This window comes from Nilaparvata lugens, chromosome 7, assembly GCF_014356525.2.
Source record: "Nilaparvata lugens isolate BPH chromosome 7, ASM1435652v1, whole genome shotgun sequence".
Lineage (NCBI taxonomy): Eukaryota > Metazoa > Arthropoda > Insecta > Hemiptera > Delphacidae > Nilaparvata > Nilaparvata lugens.
Window position 1 is genome coordinate 5316411 of NC_052510.1, and position 23968 is coordinate 5340378.

A 23968-nucleotide genomic window follows, 5' to 3' on the forward strand; every position below is an offset into this window, starting at 1 on the left:
CTCTACTGTAACTCTATGTAGTGGTTGTAATTATTCCTTATTCTCTTATTGTAGAGAATAAGCCAGTATAGCCTACTGGACTCCTAATGTAGGATATCCATAAAGATAGTGGAACCTCGATTTAAATTACATCTTAATGAACCAATAACAAATGTTGTAGGGCTCAGTTGCATAAAAGCCGGTTAAATTAAAATCGTTTTTAATTTCATGAGAAACAAACAGAGAACGCTTCATCTCTGATTGGTTCTCGTGAAATTAATCACGATTAAAATTTAACCGGCTTTGAAAAGCTTTTCAAAATGAAGGCTTCTCTGATTATTTCTCGTGAAATTAATCACGATTAAAATTTAACCGGCTTTTGTGCATCTAGCACTATTTATAGAGGTCTGTACTGAATCTGGGTTTACTGTACTTTTTGGATATCAAGGTTGGAAGCTATATGGACGTTTCAAGGGACTGCAGGAAAAATTAATGTACCAGACGGGAACTTACTATAAAAAAACAATAAATTCACATTTAAAGCTTGGAATAAATTGTAAAGTATAACATTTTCCAAACTAAAGTTTTCGTAAAACTATTTTGATGCTAGTACAGTATTTTATCAGCACTTAGTACTAGAGTTTTATGTAAATTTGTCTCTATCCATGATGGCAGAGTAAACCTACAGTAACTATATAATAGTTATATAGTTACTGTAAGTAAATCTACAGATTGTTTATCCTATGATGATGGGGACAATAAATTTAATACCTACATTATTTTTATATTGACTCAGTTGATTTGAATCTGGCGCCCATCTCCTAATTCATGCACCAGTGGCACTGCGATAAAATGGAGAAGGCTGTGTTTTATCGTCCTTCGTCCAATTACCTGTCGTCAGCTGTCATGAACAACTGTTTTTATTAGGTTGTATTTAGAAGTTTGATAAGGAAACCATTGATATTGAACGCTTATTTCAAGTTTTCTTTCAAAACTTAATGCCTATTATTAATCTAGTTAACTACCATTGAATATAGGAGAGTATAACCAACAAGGAATCAATTTAATTGTGATGAAGTGTTAGAAAATCTTACTAGAACAAGAAAGACATTTACCCTGTACGTTTCAAAAATGTCAGAATCGTATGGTGAGTAAACTACTGTGCTACCGTATTAAATAATTTTTAATATCCAATCTTTCATTATTTTAAAGACAACCATCCTCAATTCTATAATAGCTTACGGTAATTAATTTTATGGCAGCTTTTTTTGAAATATTTGTATAAAGTAAGTTAAGATTATCTTACTTAAACTTTATTCTATCTCTACTCCTACTGTTTTCTTAAATTTTATCTTTCAAAATTTTCAATGCTTTGGAAACTCAAATTAGTTTTGTGTTATGTTTTGTTTGAGTTTACTTTAAGTTGTTTTCACTTTTTTCTCAACGATTTCATCGTAGGCTATTTCTTTCTCTATCAAGTTCTGTTAGAACCAGTAGTTTGTATACAATCTATCAATATATAAAAAAAACATTCTCTTTTTTAGATTGAATAATATCTGAGGCTTGTATTACACTCTTGGCCATTAGTTGGTCGCCAGAGACCAAGAAGCATTGGCGATTCAGTTTAATTAAATGCCTAGTCCACACGTTGCCCCAGTCACTAGCTCATTAAGCTGGCCCAGTCTGGTAAGTTTGGCCGCGTTGGTCTTACTATCCACACTGCAATGTGATCAGTTCCCCATCAAGGCCAGCGTTGGCAAGCGCTCACTAAACGGGTCGCCGCAATCAAAAAGCCTAATTGAAAATGGAGTTGGAGGTTGAAAATATTGAAAAAAACTAACTCAGTAACAATTTTTTGGTAACAATATAAGGTCTGTAGAAACTAAACTACACAGAAAAAACAGCAGAGCAGTCAACAAAACTGGAAACAGCACGCATTGGGTGACAAGTGTGGATGGATGGTTTGCTAGCGCTGGCCTTTATCGGGCTGGCCTCCACTCGGCAAAAATTGGAGCGATGGCCAACGTAGGCCAATGAAAGTCAGCGATGGTAGCCACCCATTCACATACTGGCGCTTGTCGTCATTGGGTCAACGTGTGGATGCGGCATAATAATTAGCACAATAAAAACTAATGCCCCACCAAATGGCACAGACACTTGGCGACCCACTGGTTGCCGAGACTGCCACAAGTAAAACGAGCCAAATCGATTATCTTTATTCTTTTTTACAATGAAGCACAGATTGGGAGAGAAAAACTAAGAATACCTTGTACTACTTCTCTCCCAAATTTAGGTAACAATATCGGGGCACCGAGCTTCGCTCGTTATTTTCATTTATTGATAAACAGAACACAATTCTATAAAAATGATCGAGTTTATATCTCACAGCTGGCTATAAGTCATCTTATGAATTTCGGGGATGCGATATTTTGATTTTTCACATACTCATTCGCTCACTCACTTTTTTACTATCCACAGACGACAAAAGTCTCAGCTGTTTCAGCCAAGGATGAATTAACCTTTAATGTCATTCAGCGAGTTTTCCCAAGGATGAGACCTAGTGCAATCGAATTTTTATATCATAAACCTTCTATGTTCCAAATTTCGTGAAAATTGTTAGAGCCGTTTTCGAGATCCATTGAACATAAGTAACCAGATATATAGATACAGAAATTGCTCGCTCAATATAATGGGATTGAAAGTCCAAATGAGGTTATGTCTTCTAGATTTCTACTAAATTTTTTGTCCAAAAATATTTATACAAACCATTTTTTTGAATTTGGATGTTTCAAATACCAAAATAAAAATCTTGTATTATAAGAATAAGAAAAAGCTGAGCAAAAAGAAGAAAAAGATATATTAATTGAGCAAATTTCAAAACTGAATTGCTTTATTGTTAGACTATTGTCTTTTTAAATTAGTTTAGGCTACTCATAAAGCTTCTTTTCATTGTTAACCAGGATTCTTTCAATTTTGGGTTTGAAATAAAATTATTCATGTTTTTTTATGAGTCACATCAAGTAATGCAAAGCACTTAATGTCAATCCAACGTCAAGTTGATCAATGACTTTTTATAAAACTTCGTTACTCATCAAATTTACAATGGTCATCCATCATAATGACTCATCTGATGACTATTTTCTGAAAAAGACATTGCTGAATGTAATTTGAAGCCATTGTAGGGATCATAATATAATTATTACTGTAATTTTTATGCTTAAATTTTTTCAGATTATCTGTTCAAATTCCTCGTTATTGGTAGCGCTGGATCTGGCAAATCATGTCTACTTCATCAATTCATCGAAAATAAATGTAAGTAATTTCTATTCATTGCAATTCACGAAATAAAATAGGCCTATATAACTGTCATTTTATAAAAAATATCATCATGGATAAATTTTCCGTGAAATCTTTCGTTATTTATTTTCCATAAATAATTTGAATCTGTAATAGTTTCCCATTTTTATAAGTTATTATCTATATTTGATAATTGAGTGGGTAGACGTCTGGGTGTCACCCCGTCAACTGGTCAACCCGTCAGGTTTACCTTTAAACCGCTTCTTGAGGTGACCGGCTGACGCCGACAACTTGCCAACTCTCTAAGGAGGTGACATCCAAACGGGGTGACCAGTTGACGTGAGCGAGCAACGACAGGATGTCACCCAAGATTCGCGAAGGTGACATGCTGACGGGGTGACCAGTTGACGCAAACGAGCAAGGTGACACTCAGTCATGTATGGTCCCGACAGGATGGCACCTGAGATTCGAGTAGGTGACATGTTGACGGGGTGACCAGTTGACGGTAGCGATGTATTTTCACTGGGGAATAAGCTGTCGCCTGTGGTCAAAATGCAGAGGTGACAAGTAGACGGGGTGACACCCTTTCGCGTACCCAATGGAGTCAACATAATACCAATCAATATTCCCTTGAATTGAATACTCAAGGTACATGTTTCATTCATTCATGTTCATCATTTATTACTTGACAATATTATGTGGTTGTTTCACCTCAAAAATAAATAATTTGTATTTTTATAATATTAGAAAAGTAGTACCTACTTCAGTATCTTTTGATAAATGATGAATAAAGCCTTTATTTTTGTCCAAAACATACATAAGCTACGGTACTGAAGTACTTCAAAATACTTTTAAAATCAATTCAAAAAAATCAATAGTCGTTGTTTTATTTTTGTTGAATTTTATATTGTTTTGGAAACTAAGCCCGTCACCGAGCATAGGCCTCCCCTAGGTTTTTCCATCTCTGCTGGTCTCTGGCTGCAACCATCCATTTCATGGTACAGTATCTATAGTCTGTGTAAAATAATTTGAGACTTGGCCCTCCAACCGAAAAAATTACAGGGTTGCCAAATCGTGTAAAATTCCAACTTTCTCAAATTTTCAATGCAACGTCAGTATTGGATGTAGAATATCATTCCCGATATCCTAGTAGTGCTAAAAAAGTTTCAGGGTTAAAGGATTAAAAGGAAATTCAACTTTTATGATAAACTTGGAAACATCGCGAAGATTTGTTTTTCTTTTGAATATCACTTCTCTCAGAATCATGGGGCGTTGTAATGCGTAATAATTTTATATCAAATTATCGGGGAGAATGTCTCCTTTCTATTGGTGTCTGGATAATTTTATCCGACCCATAGTTATTTTTCAATTAATAATTATGTTCGTCAATGTCAATGTCGAGACATTTCGAGCAGAAAACATGAAATTTTCGACATGCTGGAAACTTTTTCGTTTCAGAAGATAGGTGGGTGGTGAAAGCGAGAAAGTTTCTCAGAAATAATTTAAATTATTTTTCCAATTGTCAAACGTACTCGGACGTTCAAAATAACTATAGGATGGATAAAAATGATCCAGATACCAATAGAAAGGAGACATTCTCCCCGTTAATTTGATATAAAATTATTACGCATTAAGACGCCCCATGATTCTGAGAGAAGTGATATTAAAAAAAATCTTCGCGATGTTTCCAATTTTATCATAAAAGTTGAATTTCCTTTAAATCCTTCAACCCTAAAACGTTTTTAGCACTACTAGGATATCGGGTATGATATTCTACATCCAATTTCGACGTTGAATTGGAAATTTGAGAAAATTGCAATTTTACACAAATTGGCAACCTTGTAATTTCTTCGGATGGAGGGCCAAGTCTCAACTTATTTTACACAGACTATAGTGATACAGTTTAATCAGCTTCTAATTATAAAACTATGATTATTTTCCCCTGTTATTCATTAAATAGTAATTTCCCTGTTATTAATATTTTCCCTTGTTTTTCTGTTATACAAGTGATTAAATTATATATTTATTTTCTTGTGGTTGTGATAACTCATTTTATTTTAGGTTTTTATGAATTGTAAAAATTTGTTTCGAAATTAATATTTTTCTTTTCAAATTCTGTTACATTTTAAAAAGTAATATTTTTCTTTTCAAATTCTGTTACATTTCTTCTTTAAAAATTGAATTGTAAATTTTTTATAGTTAAAAATGACAGCAGTCACACGATAGGAGTTGAATTTGGATCCAAAATAATTAACGTCGCTGGAAAGTCTGTGAAACTTCAAATATGGGATACAGCCGGCCAGGAAAGATTCAGGTAATTGAAAAATACTCCAATTATGTATAAATTCATAGAAAAGAGAGACAACAATAACGTAAAGTTTGCGCTTGACTTTGCGTTTTGACTCGATCTGGCAACGTTGTGTAGCTGGAAAAGTATAGCACTATAATGTTTTTCGAATGATAGACAAGGATAGCAACACCAATGTTAATCAAATACTGCCATTATAACGTGAACCTCACTATATTGTCCCGTTACTGGCAACCCCGTCGACAAGAGGCTGGTTGAGCTCTCTGTGTGTGGACTGTATATATGTAATATAGTGAGGTTCACGTTATAATGGCAGTGGAGAAAGATAGCACAACAACGTTGCCGATCTTCTTTCTTGGCAATGCCTTCTATAGACGGTAGCTTAAACAGGTTTATTGATGTAATATTAACTGTTCATTCTCGTTTAAATAATCAATTATATTTTATTAAGCAAGAAATTATATTTTTCAATTATTTCATAATGAATTTTATTATCAAGATTAAATATTTTGTTAATTAATTATTAATTTTACATTGTTGAAAGACGATCTGGCAACAGAAAAATGCGAGAAGGAGAAAGCGCTATCTGCTTTGTTGAATGATAGACAAGGATAGCAATGCCATTGCCATTATAACGTGGATCGCACTATAAAACGATAATTTTTTGTCTGGCAGTGTGGCTAGGTGGAAAAATCATTATAACAAACACTACTTCACCTTATTATTTTTTTTTGTTTGTTCTTACTGCCGAGACTGTGCTATGGAGCTCTCAACACCACTAGTGGCTCATGGTCATGGTTCACATTACGACACGACACTGAGTTCAACCGCAATTTAGTGCACATACACTTTTCATACCACAGAGCAACTATCGCTGGTGTGAACTCCCCCATGTAATTTCACACATTTCATACCACAAAGCAACTATCGCTGGTGTGTACACACATTTCATACCACAGAGCAACTATCGCCGGTATGAACTCCCCCATATAATTTCACACATTTCATACCACAAAGCAACTATCGCTGGTGTGAGCATCCTCGGGCCCTGCTTGTATAATCTCACACAATTCAGATCATGGAGCAATTATCGTGGATGTGAATTCCCCCATAAAATTTCACACATTTCATACGGTACCACAGAGCAACTATCGCTGGTGCAAGTTTCCCTGTTTGACGGCTGCTTTACGTTTTTATATTTATTTATCCATTCATAAAACATCTCCCAGAAAAGTAGCAGAGGCTTAATGTGGTATATGTGTTTTTATAAAAAATGGTATATTATTCGATGAAATCACTCATGTAAATAGGGGAGCAGATACTCTTTCAATAAGATTACAAATGAATGGTTCAATTATAAATTTAATAGCAGTGTATAGATCTCCAGCCGCTGACATTGATGTTTTCTTATCTGATCTTGATACGCAACTGAGAGACATTGATAAGACACAAGAAATTATTTTGCTGGGTGACTTGAATATCGATCTATTACAAAACAGTAAAACTTCAAATGAATATATCAGTTTAATGCAAATAAACGGTCTCAAGTCGTTCATAAACAAGCCAACACGAATAAATGATAATTCTGAAACCTGTATTGATCACATTTTTTACAAAGGTCCGAAAATTGGGGAAGAAAACATTCTAGGAAACAATTATTCATAAAACTTCTATAACCGATCATTTTTGTATAACTCTCCATATTAGTATAAACAAACAGGCACCTAATAAACCAAACAACTTAAATCATTACAAAGAAAAAATAAATTATTTCAAACTCATTGATTTGTTGAAGGGGGAAACATGGGTTGATGAACTTTCTAATATGGACGCCTCTACTGACTTGGATGATCTAGTTAACCGATTCGTAAAAAAGTTGTTATCTTATATAAAACTATCAACTCATCAAATAAAGTTGAAAAGTGAATCTAGACCTCTAAAGGAATGGATAAGTTCAGGCTTGGTGAATTCAATAAGAATAAGAGACAAAATGCATAATACTTTGAAAAAACAACCTTTTAATGTAACGTTGAGAGAAAATTATAGTCTATAGAAATTTACTAAATAAACTTATCAAATCAGCAAAAATCGACTTTTATAAGAACAAATTAAAATCATGTGAAGGGAACAATAAAAAGGTATGGAACTGCATTCAAGAAATATTAAACAGTAAACGCCAAAAAGTTCTGCCTGGTATTGATCCTGAACTACTAAATAATTATTTTTCAGATGTGGGAAAGTCTTACGCGAAGAGAGTCTTCGAAGAAAATGAAAATCTTCCTTTTCTGGAAACCACTGCTGTTTCTAATTTCCGCCTTGTGAACTCTTTTTTTATGCATCCTACAAGTTCACAAGAAGTTATAAAACAATAAATAATTTAAAAAATGGTGCATCCTCTGGGTTTGATAATTTAAGTAGTTTTTGTTTAAAAAGAATAGCAACTTTTATAGCTCAGCCCCTAACATTAATTTTTAATAGATGTATGGAAACTGGACATTTCCCTAGTCACTTTAAAATTGCAAACATAATCCCATTGCATAAATCTGGGGACAAGAAGAATCCAGGCAATTATCGTCCAATAAGTCTCATAAGTAATTTATCCAAAGTTTTTGAAAAAATAATAAAAGAACAGGTTGGCTCATATTTAAAAAAGTTCAATTTAATAAACCAGTATCAATATGCCTTCCAAGAAAATAAGAGTACTGAGGATGCCATGACTGAACTTGTAAAAGAAATAACATCTAATTTCAACACAAACAAAAAATCTTTGGCTGTATTTCTGGACTTAGCCAAAGCATTTGATACTGTCCCACACATCAACCTGCTTGAAAAACTTGAAAAATGTGGATTTCGTGGTCCGGTCTTGAAGCTCATTGCTGGTTATTTGGGGAACAGAATACAAATTATAACTCTAAATGGAAAAGAGAGCAAAGTAACTTTAACAGGATTCGGCTTACCCCAGGGTACAGTTCTTTCTCCGATTTTATTTTTAGTTTATATAAATGATCTATTAAGTCTTCCTATCAAGGGATGTAGAGTTTTGTCATATGCTGATGATACTGCATTGGTTTTTACGGGGACTTCATGGGACAACGTGATATCCTTAACCAACATCGGACTAGCTGGTGTGAGAGTGTGGCTTGTTAGAAATGCGTTGACACTGAATTACTCGAAGAGCGTTTATATGACTTTTTCACCAAACTCAAGAACTCAACCCGATGATATCACACTTCAATTAAATGCAGTAAGAGTACACAATGGAAATTGCCTGTATGGCAAGAACGGTAGCAATCGTAATCAACTGCCTTGCCCTTGTCCCGTTTTAGAAAACGTGACCAAAACAAAGTATTTAGGTGTCACTCTGGACCCTAATTTAAGATGGAATGAGCATATAAATAGTATGTGTAGCAAAATGAAATTTATGATCCACAAATTTTATAATTTGAGCTTACTCAAAGACAAAGGTCTAAGTAGAATGGTATATCTAGCATATGCTCAGTCAGTCTTCCAGTATGGAATTAGGGTGTGGGGTGGCGCTTTCAATGCACATTTTAAAAAATTGAATGTTATTCAAAAGGGTATTCTCAAGGCAGCCTTGGGAGTGCCCAGACGATACCCTATTCACCAACTTTTTCTGGAATTTGGAGTTATGACAGTCAGACAGCTATATATTAGAAATCTAATTAAATATATCAGCAATCATACAGATATCTTTACACTGCATCAAACTAATTATATTTTCAGATCTGCAAACAGATATATTGTTCCTCGAACTGACTTAACTATATGCAGAAGACAATTCAACTACATAGTAAATAAACTAATAAATATTATTCCAGAACATTTTATAAAAATAAAACCCTCTAAAGCACTTAAAACAAAAATTGAGGACTGGATCAAGACCGAAAATGTTGTAGTCAAACTATTTCAACTCTAGGCTTTCATCAACTCTTTACTATCATGTTTTATTCAAATTATTTCCCCCTGTTCTATCTGAAAGTTGTCTATCAAGCTATGATTTTGTTACTTTGTCTTATAATTGTGAGTATTGAGATGTGACCTGGTTTCCATAGTTTTATTTATTCTAGTGGTTTGAATTAGCTCTTTTTTCTATTGACATGTTTGCTGTACCTAGTTGCTCAAACTCACTGCCGGCGCACAAGTTTTCTTTGCCGGTAGTGCCATTTTGTAAGTTAAAATATTTATTTTATCAATCTGTATTATTTTATGGCAAATAAATGAATTTGAATGAATTTGAATTTGAATTTAATACCAAAACTGTTCTAATTCTAATTTATACGACATTCCAAACGTAGCCACGTTATATGCTTATATATTTACGCTATAAATACAGTGGGTTATATATTTACTTTGAATAATCATTTATGTTTCTCGTCTTCCATAGGTCAGTGACCCGTAGCTACTACTGTGGCGCGGCCGGTGCGCTTCTAATGTTCGACATGGTACCAGCAATAGTTGCTCCGCTATATAAAATATGTGAAATGTGAAATTATAATAGATGTTCACACCAACAATAGCTGCTCTGTGGTATGAAATGTGTGGAATTATACGGGGGTTTTCAAACCAAAAATAGTTGCTCTGTGATATGAAATGTATGGGATTATATGAAGATTCTCACATCAGCAATAGTTGCTCTGTGGTATGAAATGTGTGGAATTCAATTGAGGTTATCATCCTTTTTTTGTGACCCGTAGCTATAGTATCGTGGCGCGGCTGGTGATCTGCTAGTGTTCGACATGATACCAACAATAGTTACTCTGTGGTATGAAATGTATGGAAATATACGGCAGTGTTCACACCAGCAACATTTGCTTTGTGGTGTGAAATGTGTGGAATTATACGGAGGTGAACACACCAACAATGGTTGATTGTTATATGAAATGTGTGGAATTGAATGGAGGTTTTCATGCATTTTGTTTGTAGGTCGGTGACCCGTAGCTACTACCGTGGCGCGGCCGGTGCTTTGCTTGTGTTTGACATGACCAATCGCGAGACATTCAACGCGCTGGCCAACTGGTTGTCGGATGCGCGCGCACTCGCCAGTCCCAACATTTGCATCCTGCTAGTCGGCAACAAGAAGGACCTCGAAGCCGAACGCGAGGTCACCTTCCTAGAGGCCAGCCAGTTTGCGCAGGAGAATGGTCAGTGATCAAATACATAAATAGGTATTGTGAGGTCTAAGTGAAGTGAAGAAAGATAGGAGAAAAACGTTGCCGATCCTCTGTCTTGTCAATGCCTTCTATAGACGGTAGCTGATACAGGTTTATTGATGTAATATTAACGGTTCATTCTCGTTTAAAATAATCAATTATATTTTATTGAACAAAAAATTATATTTTTCAATTATTTCATAATGAATTTTCATAATTTAGATGAAATATTTTTCAATTAATTATTTATTCTACATTTCTAAGAGACGATCTGGCAACAGAGCAAATTGAGAAAGAGATAGCGCTATCCGCTTTGTTGAATGATAGACAAGAATAGCAAACACTGCCTTTATAACGTGGACCTCACTATAGAACCATAGAGAAAACATCTAATGGTATAGGTAGTTTATGTTCCAAATTTCAAGTCATTTTTTTGTTAACTGAAGCCGATTACTGTCGATTATTAAAGTTTTGGCCGGGCGAAGTGTAAGAACGGCACAGTATGAGAGATTACCATCGTCACATAGCTTCCACAAAAATAACTACTAGGACTCAGCTTGAGTTTACAATTTAACTAGAAAATTGAAACATAAACGCCCCATACTTTATATTAGGGAACGGTTTGACTCAGTGGTGATAAGCTATCGCTTAGATAAGTTGAGAATCATGCACCTGCTAACCCCCCTCGACCACACACAATAAGCTTCGGTTGACGAAGCTTGTTGTGTGTTCTTTGGGCCTTTGTTAAGGTTCTTCGAACCTTATGTTCTTTGGACCTTTGGATCCTTGAATCCTTACCTTCAAAAACATAAACATAACCCTCTCCTCCCATTGAAATGGTAAACGCTTGAGCCAACTTCTCCGAATATGATTCATGAGTCGATTCATCCGCCTCATTACCCACGCACAAGCATAGACCTCATGTAGGCATCACCCTCAGCAAAAATCAACTTGTGATATCTTCTTATTTAGATGCATAATATCACGTCAAATAAATACATAGATGGACATGTATTTGAACCGTTTTAAACTATTTTCGACGACACTACATTCTAATTTTTGAATATTACTTATTACTCACATGTGAGTACTAGTTTTTTAATAACTAATATTCAAAAATTAGACTGTAGTGTCGTCGAAAATAGTTCAAAACGGATAATTACTAGCAGTTCGTCATTGATAGTGAAATAGCTGAGTAGATATTTGATCCTTGATCCATGGGCATATTTAGATGCATAAGAACACGTCAAGTAAATATGTAGATTGATAGATATTTTCTTGATCCTTGGGCATATTCAGATGCTTAAGATCACGTCAAGAATTAGAAAACCTACAGACAAAGTCAGTCAGAGTCAAACCATGATAGTCTGCATACAATGGTTGTAGAGCAACTGTTTTAATATAACAAGGAGCCCACGACAAATTCCTATTCACAGTTAAACCTAGAAACTTAGCCATATTAGAATCCATAATAAACTACAAAATTTTAAGGAATAAATGATAATTGAACGAGGGTAACGAGTATAAATGTTTTATCATTGATATTGCTGTAGATTAAAAGTTGAGAAAATTTATTGTCAATGGTAATTGAGCAATTTTAAACTCATATGTTGCAGAACTTATGTTTCTTGAAACCAGCGCAAAGTCTGGTGAGAATGTTGAAGAATCGTTTCTGAAGTGCTCCAAGACTATATTGGCCAAGATTCAAGCAGGTAAGAGTTCCTATCTTTTCAAGAATACTAGTCTAATTTTGTGCTCGAATCGTTATTACATGCATTCCACTTCTTCAGTCTTATTTAATTTATTGAATGAAAAATACTAAGAAAGTGTCAAAAAACACAGATTTATTGATACTTAGAAAGACCGGTTTTGGTTATTACACCATTGTCATTCTCTGATAAACTAAAACTAAATACAAGAGCAGCGGAATTTATACTAGTAGGCGAGTACTGGTATTGGTCAAGGGCATGAACGCCTGCCATTGGCCCAGCTAGACAGTCTCCTCCCACTCAACGGTGTCACAAAATGGCGGCTTAAGCAACAGACTCGCCATTATAACAACATTTACTTTCAGTACAAAATAAGAACCAAGAAAACAAGTGTGAAAGATAATAAAACAAATATGTAAATAAAAAACTATTGACTAATGTATGCTTACAATTTTATGATAAAACTAAATTCGTAGTGTTGTATTGGTTGAAATGAATTTGGTCATTTAAACTATACTGGGAATTTTCCCAGTGACACCGTTGAGTGGGAGGAGACTGTCTAGCTGGGCCAATGGCAGGCGTTCATGCCCTTGACCAATAGCAGTACTCCCCTACTAGTATAAATTCTGCTGCTCTTGTATTTAGTTGTAGTTTATCAGAGATTGACAATGGTGTAATGACCGAAACCGGTCTTTCTAAGTATCAATAAATCTGTGGTTTTTTGACAATTTCCTAGTCTTTTTCATTCAATATGAATAATTACCACAATATCAACTTCTCAACTAAACAAAAAGTATTTAATTTATGGTAATCTCCATTTTTCTGTTGAAGCGAAGGTAATGATTTTTTAGATACCTAGCAATATTGAATAAAAATATTGGAATTGTCACAGTAAAGCCGCTCGGCTAGCAACTGAGAGGTACCGGGTTCGATTCGATCTAGGCACTGTTTTTTTGGACAGTCTCATTCATCGAATTTCTTTTTGCTATTTAGTTCTTCGGTCAATATTTGCAGTAGTACAAGTCCTTAGTTATATTTGTACAGTTTTCATTGGGTATTCGAATTTTTATTGTTATAATATTCCAACAGTTGGTTAACTGCAATTTCTAATGAATCTTCCATATTAGATATATATACAGAGTGAGTCATATGTATGGGAACCCTTCAATAAGTTGGAGACTGTTTCATATATAATACTGTAACTTTCAGGTCAAGTTATTGGTGGAATACTCTACCTTTTGACGTACAACTGAATTTCAAGTAAAAACTAAAACTTCAATCAGCCGCCATTTTGGATACAAGCATCATAGAACGTTTTTATTGATGCCGTCTTTCTTGTTTTAAAAAGGCCTTCCAAATGATGCACACAATGGGAGTAAACATTTAAAATATTCGAGTTACAACCCCATTATGAGGGGTTGAAATTCAGTTGTACGTCAAAAGGTAGAGTATTCGACCAATAATTTAACCTGAAAGTTACAGTATTATATCTACAACAGTATTCAACTTATTGAAGTGTGTAATCTTAGCCAAGCAAGTGTACTGTATAAATGTTGTTAGATAGAATAAATTATATATGAGCAAATAGAATCGAGGATTTAATACTAGAATGTAAGTGACCCAAAAGATTATACATGCTGGCTACCAGTGGTGAATCAATTTGTTGCAATCAAATTGATTTTCCACTATAATGAGTAGGTAGCTGAATGAAGAGATTGAAACAAGAAAAATCTGATGTGGCGCACTCACACAACTTTCCTTGCCGTTATGAAAATGTATCACCTGACGCTAGTGTACACGCGCATCTCGTCTACTATTCAAAGATCCAAGCCAGCTGGTGACAGGACAATAACGCTGGAGACACACGAGGTCTGTATCTCTTCATAGTGAATGATTTAATAGAATCAACAGTTGCCAACAGTTTGCAATTGAAATAATAACATTTTCTCGAATTTCGAGCTTATTTTCAATAAATTTTAGGTGAAAATGTTATTGAACATAAATTGTAGAGATTTTCATGCTCAATCTTTTCCATTTGGAGTTTTTTGTTCAAATTGTATCTGAAGCCTGATAATTGGGAATCTAAAATCAAACTTTGCATAGATGAGGCGAAGCTCCTGGAATTTTTACAGATATGAGACTTGTGGCAGTTGATAGAGCTTATCAATGACTATTTTAGGTATAAATTTGATCAAAATCGTTGGAGCCGTTTTCGAGAAAATCGCGAAAAACCTTGTTTTTGACAACATTTTTGCCATTTTAGCCGCCATCTTGAATTGCATTAGATCGAAATTGTTCGAGTCGGATCCTTATATTGTAAGGACCTTAAGTTCCAAATTTCAAGTCATTCCGTTAATTGGGAGATATCGTGTACACAGACGCACATACACTCATACACACATACAGACCAATACCCAAAAACCACTTTTTTGGAGTCAGGGGACCTTGAAACGTATAGAAATTGGGGTACCTTATTTTTTTCGGAAAGCAATACTTTCCTTACCTATGGTAATAGGGCAAGGAAAGTAAAAATTCAAACTGATAGAATTATTGAGATAATCCAATGAACGGATTTCAAAGTAAAATTCATAAAGAATTGACTGCACAAAAATCACTGTGTAAGAACAACAAGAATACACAGAAAAATGCTAAGAATTGATAATGCATCAAATTATGTGAATTGATATTAAGATTGAAAAGATTCAGTTCAAAAATTGAATGAAAAAAACCAATAATGATTGAAGTAAAATTTAAGCTCAAAAAAATTGCAAGTAGAACATAATTGAAAACCGAGATTGAAAAGATTCAGTTCAAAAATTGAATGAAAAAAACCAATAATGATTGAAGTAAAATTTAAGCTCAAAAAAATTGCAAGTAGAACAGGGTAAGTAATCTATATCTATAAAAGGCTAAGCCCCGACTGACTGAAATCACACCACAGCCCCAACTAATGAGCCTAAAAACTTGAAATTTTGCACAATTGTTCATGGTAGCCTCAAAACATCCACTAAGAAAGGATTTTCAGAATTTTTCCCCCCTGAGGGAGCTGGAGCCCCCAAAAGCTTTGTACTTTTCAACCGCTCATTGCACAGCAAAGTCATGAGGATCTTTTTTTGTTTAGCTACGAAAAAAATTTAGATCTATGCAGAAAAATTCCGATCAGGAGCACAGGAGGGTTAAGGAGAGGGAATTTTCGAAAATTTCGATGTAAAATCACAGTACAGCTCAAACTAATTGGCCTACTGACTTGAAACTTTGCACAAATATTCTTCAAACATGCTAGACGCGCACTAAGAACGGATTTTGAGATATTTTGCCTCTAAGGGTTTCAAAGGATGAAAAAAGATCCTATTAAGTAAGGTTATGAACATGGCAAGGTGAACGCCATATCACAGTATACATATAGTATGGAAACTTGGCTAGTGAACAATAATCAAATAAAATATAGAAAGGTTGAAATTCTGTTGATAACAGCAATGTATATCGATTGATCGGGTCGATGTCAAACGAGGCAAACGACAGAAGAGTCCTGCGACAGTTCAGACCAGCGACGGTAGAGACCGGCGACATTCGAGGCCAGCGACGGTAGAGGACTCCTGAAAAAGAGGCCTCAAATGTCGCCTGCGTGAGGCGACAGTTGAGGCCACTCTAATTTTTGTACAGCCCCGACAGTCGAGACCTGCGACGGTAGAGGACTCCTGAAAAAGAGGCCTCAACTGTCGCCTGCGCTAGGCTCTCCAGAATGGTAGACAGCACCAGTTTCCATTATTTTGGTTTTCAACAAATCAAAATTTATAATCATTACAAAATGTATTTTGTCTGGAATCGCAGTAGGATGTGTCCTCAACTGTCGCCTGCTGCAAGCGAGTCTCTAATTTTTGTACAGGCCCGACAGTCGAGACCAGCGACATTCGAGGCCAGCGACAGTAGAGGACTCCTGAAAAAGAGGCCTCAAATGTCGCCTGCGTTAGGCGACAGTTGAGGCCTCTCCAATTTTTGTACAGCCCCGACAGTCGAGGCCTACGACGGGAGAGGACTCCTGAAAAAGAGGCCTCAAATGTCGCCTGCGTTAGGCGACAGTAGAGGACACTTCAATTTTCGTACACTCCCGACAGTCGAGGCCTACAACCGTAGAGGACTGTAAAACAGTCCTCTACTGTCGCAGGCCTCGAATGTCGTCGGTCTCGACTGTCGCGCCCCCGATTGATCGACCTGAAATCGATATTAGAAGAATGCAAACAACATAACCTAAAATCAAAAGATGAGGTGAAATTTCACAGAAGGGTTCCCATACATATGACTCACTCTGTATGTTTGACAATTTTTTGAACAAATGAAGAATAAACTAGGAATAGATAAGCAGGGCATTGAAAATTTCCGGGTTTTCCAACTTGATTTGCTTGCAGGTGAGCTAGACCCCGAACGAATAGGCTCCGGAATACAGTACGGTGACTCCTCCACGAGGAGACTCCTGCAGGAGAAGAACAGAAGACAACAGGCTGATTGCATTTGTAGAATGTAGCTTAGTGTTTTTCTATCATTTGTAACGATAAGGATTAAGCAAACTTCCATACAGGTTAAGAAGTGGCATTGGAGAGTTAGGAAAATACGTCAAAATATATATATGCTACTATTCTACTAATCAATGCTTATTATTTCTATTTGGAAATGTTGAATGTTAGCACAGTTTTATCATAAGTGGTTTGTTGGTACCATGTTAGAGAGAGACAGATGTCAAGAGACAGTACTTGTCTCTTATAATTTCGATTCGAGGGGTGTCTAGTTGAATGTTATTCATGCTATATCACAAGAAACGTGTCTTTCTTCATTAATTTTGTACAATAAGTACATTATCAAAATGATAGGGAGAGGAAAAATAAGGTAACCTTGTGCTATTCCTCTCCCAAATTTAGATAACACATAGTCCGAAATAGGTTAAGTCTTGTAGTTGTTGTTCACTTGAAAAAAATTTTCAGTCCTCAAATATTTTCACAAAGTGGATTTTCAAATTTAGATGCTTCAAAACCAAACATAGAAATATTCCACATTATTATAACTAAAATAGGTAATATTCACATGTAAAGGAATAATTTTGCAGCACGAAAAAACAAACTTAATTATTTTAAAACCACAAATGTTGAACAGTGTTATATTAGTTCATCATTCATACTTTGTGAAATGTCTGGCTCTATTGGCTAAGTTCTGGAACAATTCGAATGTTCTATTGTATTTAAAACTAGCAGACAACTCTTGTCTAGAAGACAAGTCTTGTAGTTCTTCAATTCACAAAATTTTCAGTCCTCAATATTTTCACAAAGTAGATTTTCAAATTTAGATGCTTCAAAACTAAACATAGAAGAAATATTTCACATTATTATAACTAGAATATGAAATATTCACATATTTAAAATTTAATTTTGAATGTCTCTTTGTTGAGTATTATAATTTTGAGTCGAGGGATATCTAGTTTAATGTTATTGATGTGATCTATCACGGAAAACATTGAGTATTACCATAGAGAAACAATAGCGTAAGTAGATATCCCATGGTATAGGACGTTTATGTCGCAACTTTTACTGTTTCTCAAGCCGATAGTCCACGTAGTTCTTTCCCGTGAAGCTGTGTGACGCTCGTAGTCTCTCATACTGTGCCGTTCATACACTCTCACCCCAACAGTCATATCTCGAATACGTATTCTCTGAGTGTTAATCTTTGGTGAAAACAGAAATTTTAAACTTAACCTCACTTTGGACTATTTATGTGCCAAAATCAAGGAATTGAAGAAGTTTTGGACAATTGCCTGTTTCTCTTTCCAAATATCGTGTTTGTGACTGTTATAATAAATAAATAAATAAACAAAACAGTAAAAATCGACAGTAATCGGCTTGAGATAACAGTAAAAGTTGCAACATAAACGCCCTATACCATGGGATATCTACTTACGTTATTGTTTCTCTATAATATTACACCAGTTATTATGCTACATAATTTGTGATTGTGAATAAAATAAATAAATAATGTTCTGTATCACCAGTGATATGTTGATATCACCAAACTACATAATACTTTCTTTTCTTTTTAGGGCTACTGGAATTATTGAAGCACAACCAAAATTATCAAGTAACCATTTTATTGTATCAAAATTACTCTTGAAAGTTGAAAATAACGTGAAATATTTCTTCTATGTTTGGTTTTGAAGCATCTAAATTTAAAAATCCACTTTGTGAAAACAATTAGGACTGAAAACTTTGTGAAGTGAACAACTACAAGACTTGACCTATTTCGGACTATGTGTAACCTTATCTGAAATTAGGAGTGGAATAACACAAGGTTACCTTATTTTTTCTCTCCCTATCATTTTTATGATGTACTTATTGTATGAATCAATCAATAAGTTCTGTTTTTATAAAATAAGAAAGGTACTTGATAGATTTTATTGTGTTTCAATATTTATAATACATGTTGTTGGATGTTATTCCGTTGATATGAGGAAGTCAACTTGAATTTTAGTGTTATTCTCACGAAAAACATGTTTAATTGTGTAGTATTATTTCTTGAATATTATTATGTTAGGTATGCCTTATATTATTGTATTACAAGTGATATACGTTGATATGTAATACTCAATGCTTCTATTTGAGGGTGTTAGTTAATTGTTGGTGTTGTCATAGTGTTAATTTGTTAATTATTATTCTGTCTCAGTGGTAATGTATGATTAAGGCCGGTTGCAGATGAACCACTATCGCATGTGGGATGTGGGAGCTACTATTTTCCATCTGTGGTACCACAAACGCAGCGCATATGGAATGCATTGGCAGGCATGGCTGTGGCACTGATACTTCCACATGGCGTTGCGCGCTGTGGTAGCGATTATTTTCCTTGCGATTGTGGTACCACTGGTTTGAGCACCACGCTTCCCCTAGCTTCTGTACCACAATCGCACTAATGAGCGTTTTTTCAAATGTAGTGTGAAAGACTCTCTGCGTTAGTCATATTGTTCTGTGGTATGTCGGTCCCACATTCCACATGCGATAGTGGTTCGTCTGCAACCGGCCTAATATGTTTCATATCACAAATGATTTGTTTGTAGTACAATACCTGTTGCATATTATGATTTTGATTAGATCATGTTTAGTTTAAAATGTTAGTGTTGTCATATCACTAGTGATATGTTTATTTGTTGAGTATTAATCGGTGATAATAGGCTGTATTTATATCACAAGTGATATGATTTGAAAGAATAGAATCAACCGATTATTTCCATTTTCCGTAAATGACTGTAATTCTTGAAGCACCAGTCTATAGTCGATGAAGCCAAAGATCCCTAAGTAACGTTGCTTTAGAACCTTGATAAACAAGACATTATCTTCATTTTAATACAAAATATGTTCTTTAACAAAGTTGGTACGCTACAGTAGATTGGTTAGTAGTTTTCTAGTTTAGTATTCAAATCACGGAATTTAGTCTGATTTTTACATAAAATTAACGCAATTTTTTCAGTTTTAAGCCTTGTCCACACTACTGCGATTTGCATGACGAAAGTGGCAGAATTTTTAACCCGAAGTTGAATGGTTGAAATATATGCCGTTGCCGTAGACGAATCGCGGTAATGTGCACAACTCTTAAATCTCAAATTTATTTTTTCTTTATTCAAAGGCTTACTTCATGATTCCAAAAATTATTCAGTTTTTTGCAATACATATTATGAGTATAAAATAAAATTGATTCCAGTCAATCTTAATCTTTTACAAATTGATTTTCATTTTAGTTTCAGTGATTTTAAATTATGTTCAATTTATTATTGTTTTAAATTAGTCTTTCTTCTCGAATGTTTCATAATGGACCTGTCATTTTTTTACATAATTACTCACCTTATTTCAGTATTTTATTCGCTTATTTGAATAAGATTTTTTTCAATCTAAAATCTCATTTGATACAATATTTAATATCTTTTATCATCCATTAATTATTTTATGAAAATATAATTATAGCACAGTAAATACGATCTAACAAATAAAGCCTGATTTACAATCCTTATTTCATAAAATGTCTAATAGTTTTTGTTTATCCAATAATTGTTACCGGACCTGTACTTGTCTTCTCCACGGTAATAACCGGGGGGAACTAGTTATTATCCAGATCAGGTATACCGGATGAAATATTCAAGTTCATTATGTACAAAAGCGGGGTGAGCAGCCCCTATACACTTTCTTTCCATGTATACTTTCTTTCAGCTTTCTTTTTAAATAAATAATAAATTATTTTATAAAAATATAGTTATAGCACAATAAATACGACTTATCTAACAGATAAACCCTGATTTACAATCCTAAAAAACTTGACCCATTTCTCTCATATAAAAGTAGCATATTAGAATCTATTGTAAGAAATTTCTCTTATTTTTCTCAAATTTAGTCAACAAGTATTTTTATAAGATAGGGAACAGTATTTCTCAGTTGTGACTAAAGTTATTAAACTTGTATAGAAATATTAATATTTTTCATAGATATTTATCTGTAAATTCATCTATTTTTAGCATAGTTTAATTTGGTGGTGAGAAATATTTTTGAAGGCAATTGTTGTAAATGTATCATTCTATTATTCAATGCTGAAACAATATTGGATTTGATGAGTAATCCTGAGAATATAATTACTTGAAACTATTAATATAGATATTGCTTTCCCTTTGTATTTTCAGCACAAATTAGGAATTATTCAAGTCTGCTAGAGAGTTATCGACGTTGCAATTTTCATAGTCAAATTAAATCTAATTGCATATTTATTCATTAGTAGAGTTCTATATTTTAGGTTTTTCATTTAAATAATTAGTATTATTGAGACAACTAGATTATACAGGCATTCATTTTTGGCTTTTCTAAAGTTTAGTAGAATTAAAGTAATGAGTAAACAATCGTGCAAATTACTTTCAGTATTAATTCTGTTAATTTTCAATTATGATTTAGAAAATAATTAGATTCAAAACAAATCAGTATTACAGTATTAAAAGTAAGTAAACTAAACGTTGCAATAAATGGAATCGAGAATCTCGAAAAACTCTAGTGAATCCATCTCAAATTTCAGTTGGATTTTGTTTTATTTTATAGTGATGAAATTATAATTATATAATGACAAATTAAATCATTCCTGTTTAAAGAATCTCTTCTGTGAATTAAGTAAACTACAGAATCTCAAATTGAATTGGAAGATAGTTGTTGAAACAAAATCTCAAATAGTGTGTATATTAGACTAATAATAAAATAATATAAAAATACTTTAATACCAATTTTTACAGTCCAAACACTACAAGACCGACACTATTAGAAAAAATGTAATGAAATACCGGTTTCCATAACAATATTGTGAAATTAATCTCGATGTTCTTAAATAATGTGGAAAATCTTAATCTTAATTATTAAATTTGTTTGAGATTGGATTATAATTTTAAAAACTCTCAGTACTGTAAGATATTTTTTAGAAGTTAACAATATTCATCATTATAACCCCTATCGTTTATCAATTGTTAACCATAGTTTGTCAATGAATGTACTATTTTCAATCAGTTAGTTACCTTCCAAGTCTAATATAGGTAGTGTTGTATGTTTATTAAATGTGTTTTAGTTTTAAAAGTTTCAATTTTTGCACAAACAATCTGTTAATATTTCTTATGAAAACCCATATCGCACAAAACTTGAGAATTGGTGAAACGTTGTTTTTCTTTTACTAACGTTGCCAAAAGTATTGTCATTACCAATTTTGAAATTGCTTATGATGATAAATTTGAAGCTTGATTAGTACCGTTGATTGTTATGATTAATAGTGTTACGAATATTAGGAATCTCATGTACTAATCTCGCTTGAGATGCACAATAATACTGTATTGTAGATGCTTTGCAGCATGTGATTGGCTTCAGAAGAAATGTAATTTTTGAAGTTACAGGGCTTGGAAATTATTATATTTTTTCAAGTGAGTGATTTAATTTTTCATATTGAAGCAAATAACGATTGAATAAAAAGAAGATGAATTAGAAATTCTTATTTTTGTTTTAGTTTCTTATACAATTCGAAGTAAAACAGCCCAAGTTTCAAAAGAATCAATATTTATTCTTGAATGGACCAATTGAAAATATCATGACGAAAGTTTGTAGTTGTTGATAGTATGATCATCAAAAAATCATTACAAAAATCCAATTTAGAATCAGTTTGAGCCATTTGAATTCAGAATATTCACCCTGATAAATTGTGGATTGCTCTTTTAAATGAATACATGAAAATTATGTTCATCAGTTTATTCAGTAAATTAGTTCAGCAGTTTATTTTGTTAAGTAAATTATTTTGAATACCTGTAACTAAAGTTATTTCATTGTTCAATGCTTCTGTTACATTACGAGGGAAAGTTAAATTTGATGTTGTGATAATTGATATGAAATTGAAATTAATCCTTAATATTTGTGTAAATATTAGATATAGAACTATAATTTATCACTTCTTTTGTTATATTACACCTACTTCTGTATCTAGCTGTTTAATCTAACAACTATAGACTTTGTTGCACTAATGAAAACACTTATAAACTCTTGTTATATTTTTGAATATTATCTTTCATTAGATGTTGTTTACCTTATTTCAACTATCAAGACTTATTTATTGTTGTGATATATTATAGTATTAGCATAAGAAACATTCCTAATTTCTTTTCACTAAGAACTTATTTTGTCATTCAATTAAGATTGGTTTATGTTTCAACATTCAATTATTGTTATTAGCTATTAAATTCATATTTGTGAAATTGTTCTCTATTTTATTTACTTCAAAATTGTTAATATACTGTAAAAATTTATTTGCAGCTATGTTCAGGCTCTATAAAACTGGTGTAGGTCTATTTAATGTAATCATAGAGAAAATATAGTACGGTATAAGAAGATATCCCATGGTATAGGTCGTTTATGTTCAAAATTTCAAGCCAATGTTTTGGCCGAATACTATAGACCACTGTCTATTATTACTGTTTTGTTGGGATGAGAGTGTAAGAACGGCACAGTATGAGAGACTATCGGCGTCACATAGCTTCACGAAAAACAACTACTAGGAATATCGGCTTGAGTTGACAGTGAAATTTTCAACATGAACGCCCTATACCATGGGATATTTTCTTTTGCTATCTTCTCTCTATGATGTAATCTACTATGCTCAATATTGTCATGATAATGATAGTTCTATATAGTCATGACTCATGAATCGATCATTCTTTAATGAATCACTAGTATCAAAAACGTCTGAAACTAATCGATGGACAAATTTATAATGTGCTGACCTGTTAATTTGTCTACTTGTATTTGACATTGTTTGGTTCATGAATGAAAATTATGACACCAATGCTGATCAAGCTAAAAAATTATTTCCCACCCAAATAGGAATAATTGTAACAAGAAAAACTTTTAATTCCTGTTTGCAAGATAGTAAAGGCTAATTCATAATATACTAATTATTGAACAATCTTTAAATCT

The 23968-nt window shown here is 33.6% G+C and overlaps 2 protein-coding genes across 2 annotated transcripts in view; both read left to right on the forward strand.

Annotated features, from left to right (window-relative positions):
• The window catches only part of LOC111056636 (pre-rRNA-processing protein TSR1 homolog), a 432307-nt gene that overhangs the window by 292415 nt on the left and 115924 nt on the right, over positions 1 to 23968 (forward strand). The window lies entirely within an intron of this gene.
• On the forward strand, positions 884 to 23250 carry LOC111059083 (ras-related protein Rab-4B-like). The gene is made up of 6 exons (XM_039433496.1): positions 884 to 1126; positions 3211 to 3291; positions 5476 to 5590; positions 10529 to 10746; positions 12372 to 12467; positions 16871 to 23250. The coding sequence occupies exons 1-6, from the start codon at positions 1111 to 1113 to the stop codon at positions 16984 to 16986; spliced, it is 642 nt and encodes a 213-aa protein (XP_039289430.1). The 5' UTR covers positions 884 to 1110; the 3' UTR covers positions 16987 to 23250.

Bases quoted from the DNA above. Each gene is read 5' to 3' on its own strand.
- LOC111059083 (XM_039433496.1), top strand. The intron at 3,292-5,475 runs GTAAGTAATTTC...AATTTTTTATAG, and splicing joins TCAATTCATCGAAAATAAAT to TTAAAAATGACAGCAGTCAC. The intron at 5,591-10,528 runs GTAATTGAAAAA...TTTTGTTTGTAG, and splicing joins GCCGGCCAGGAAAGATTCAG to GTCGGTGACCCGTAGCTACT.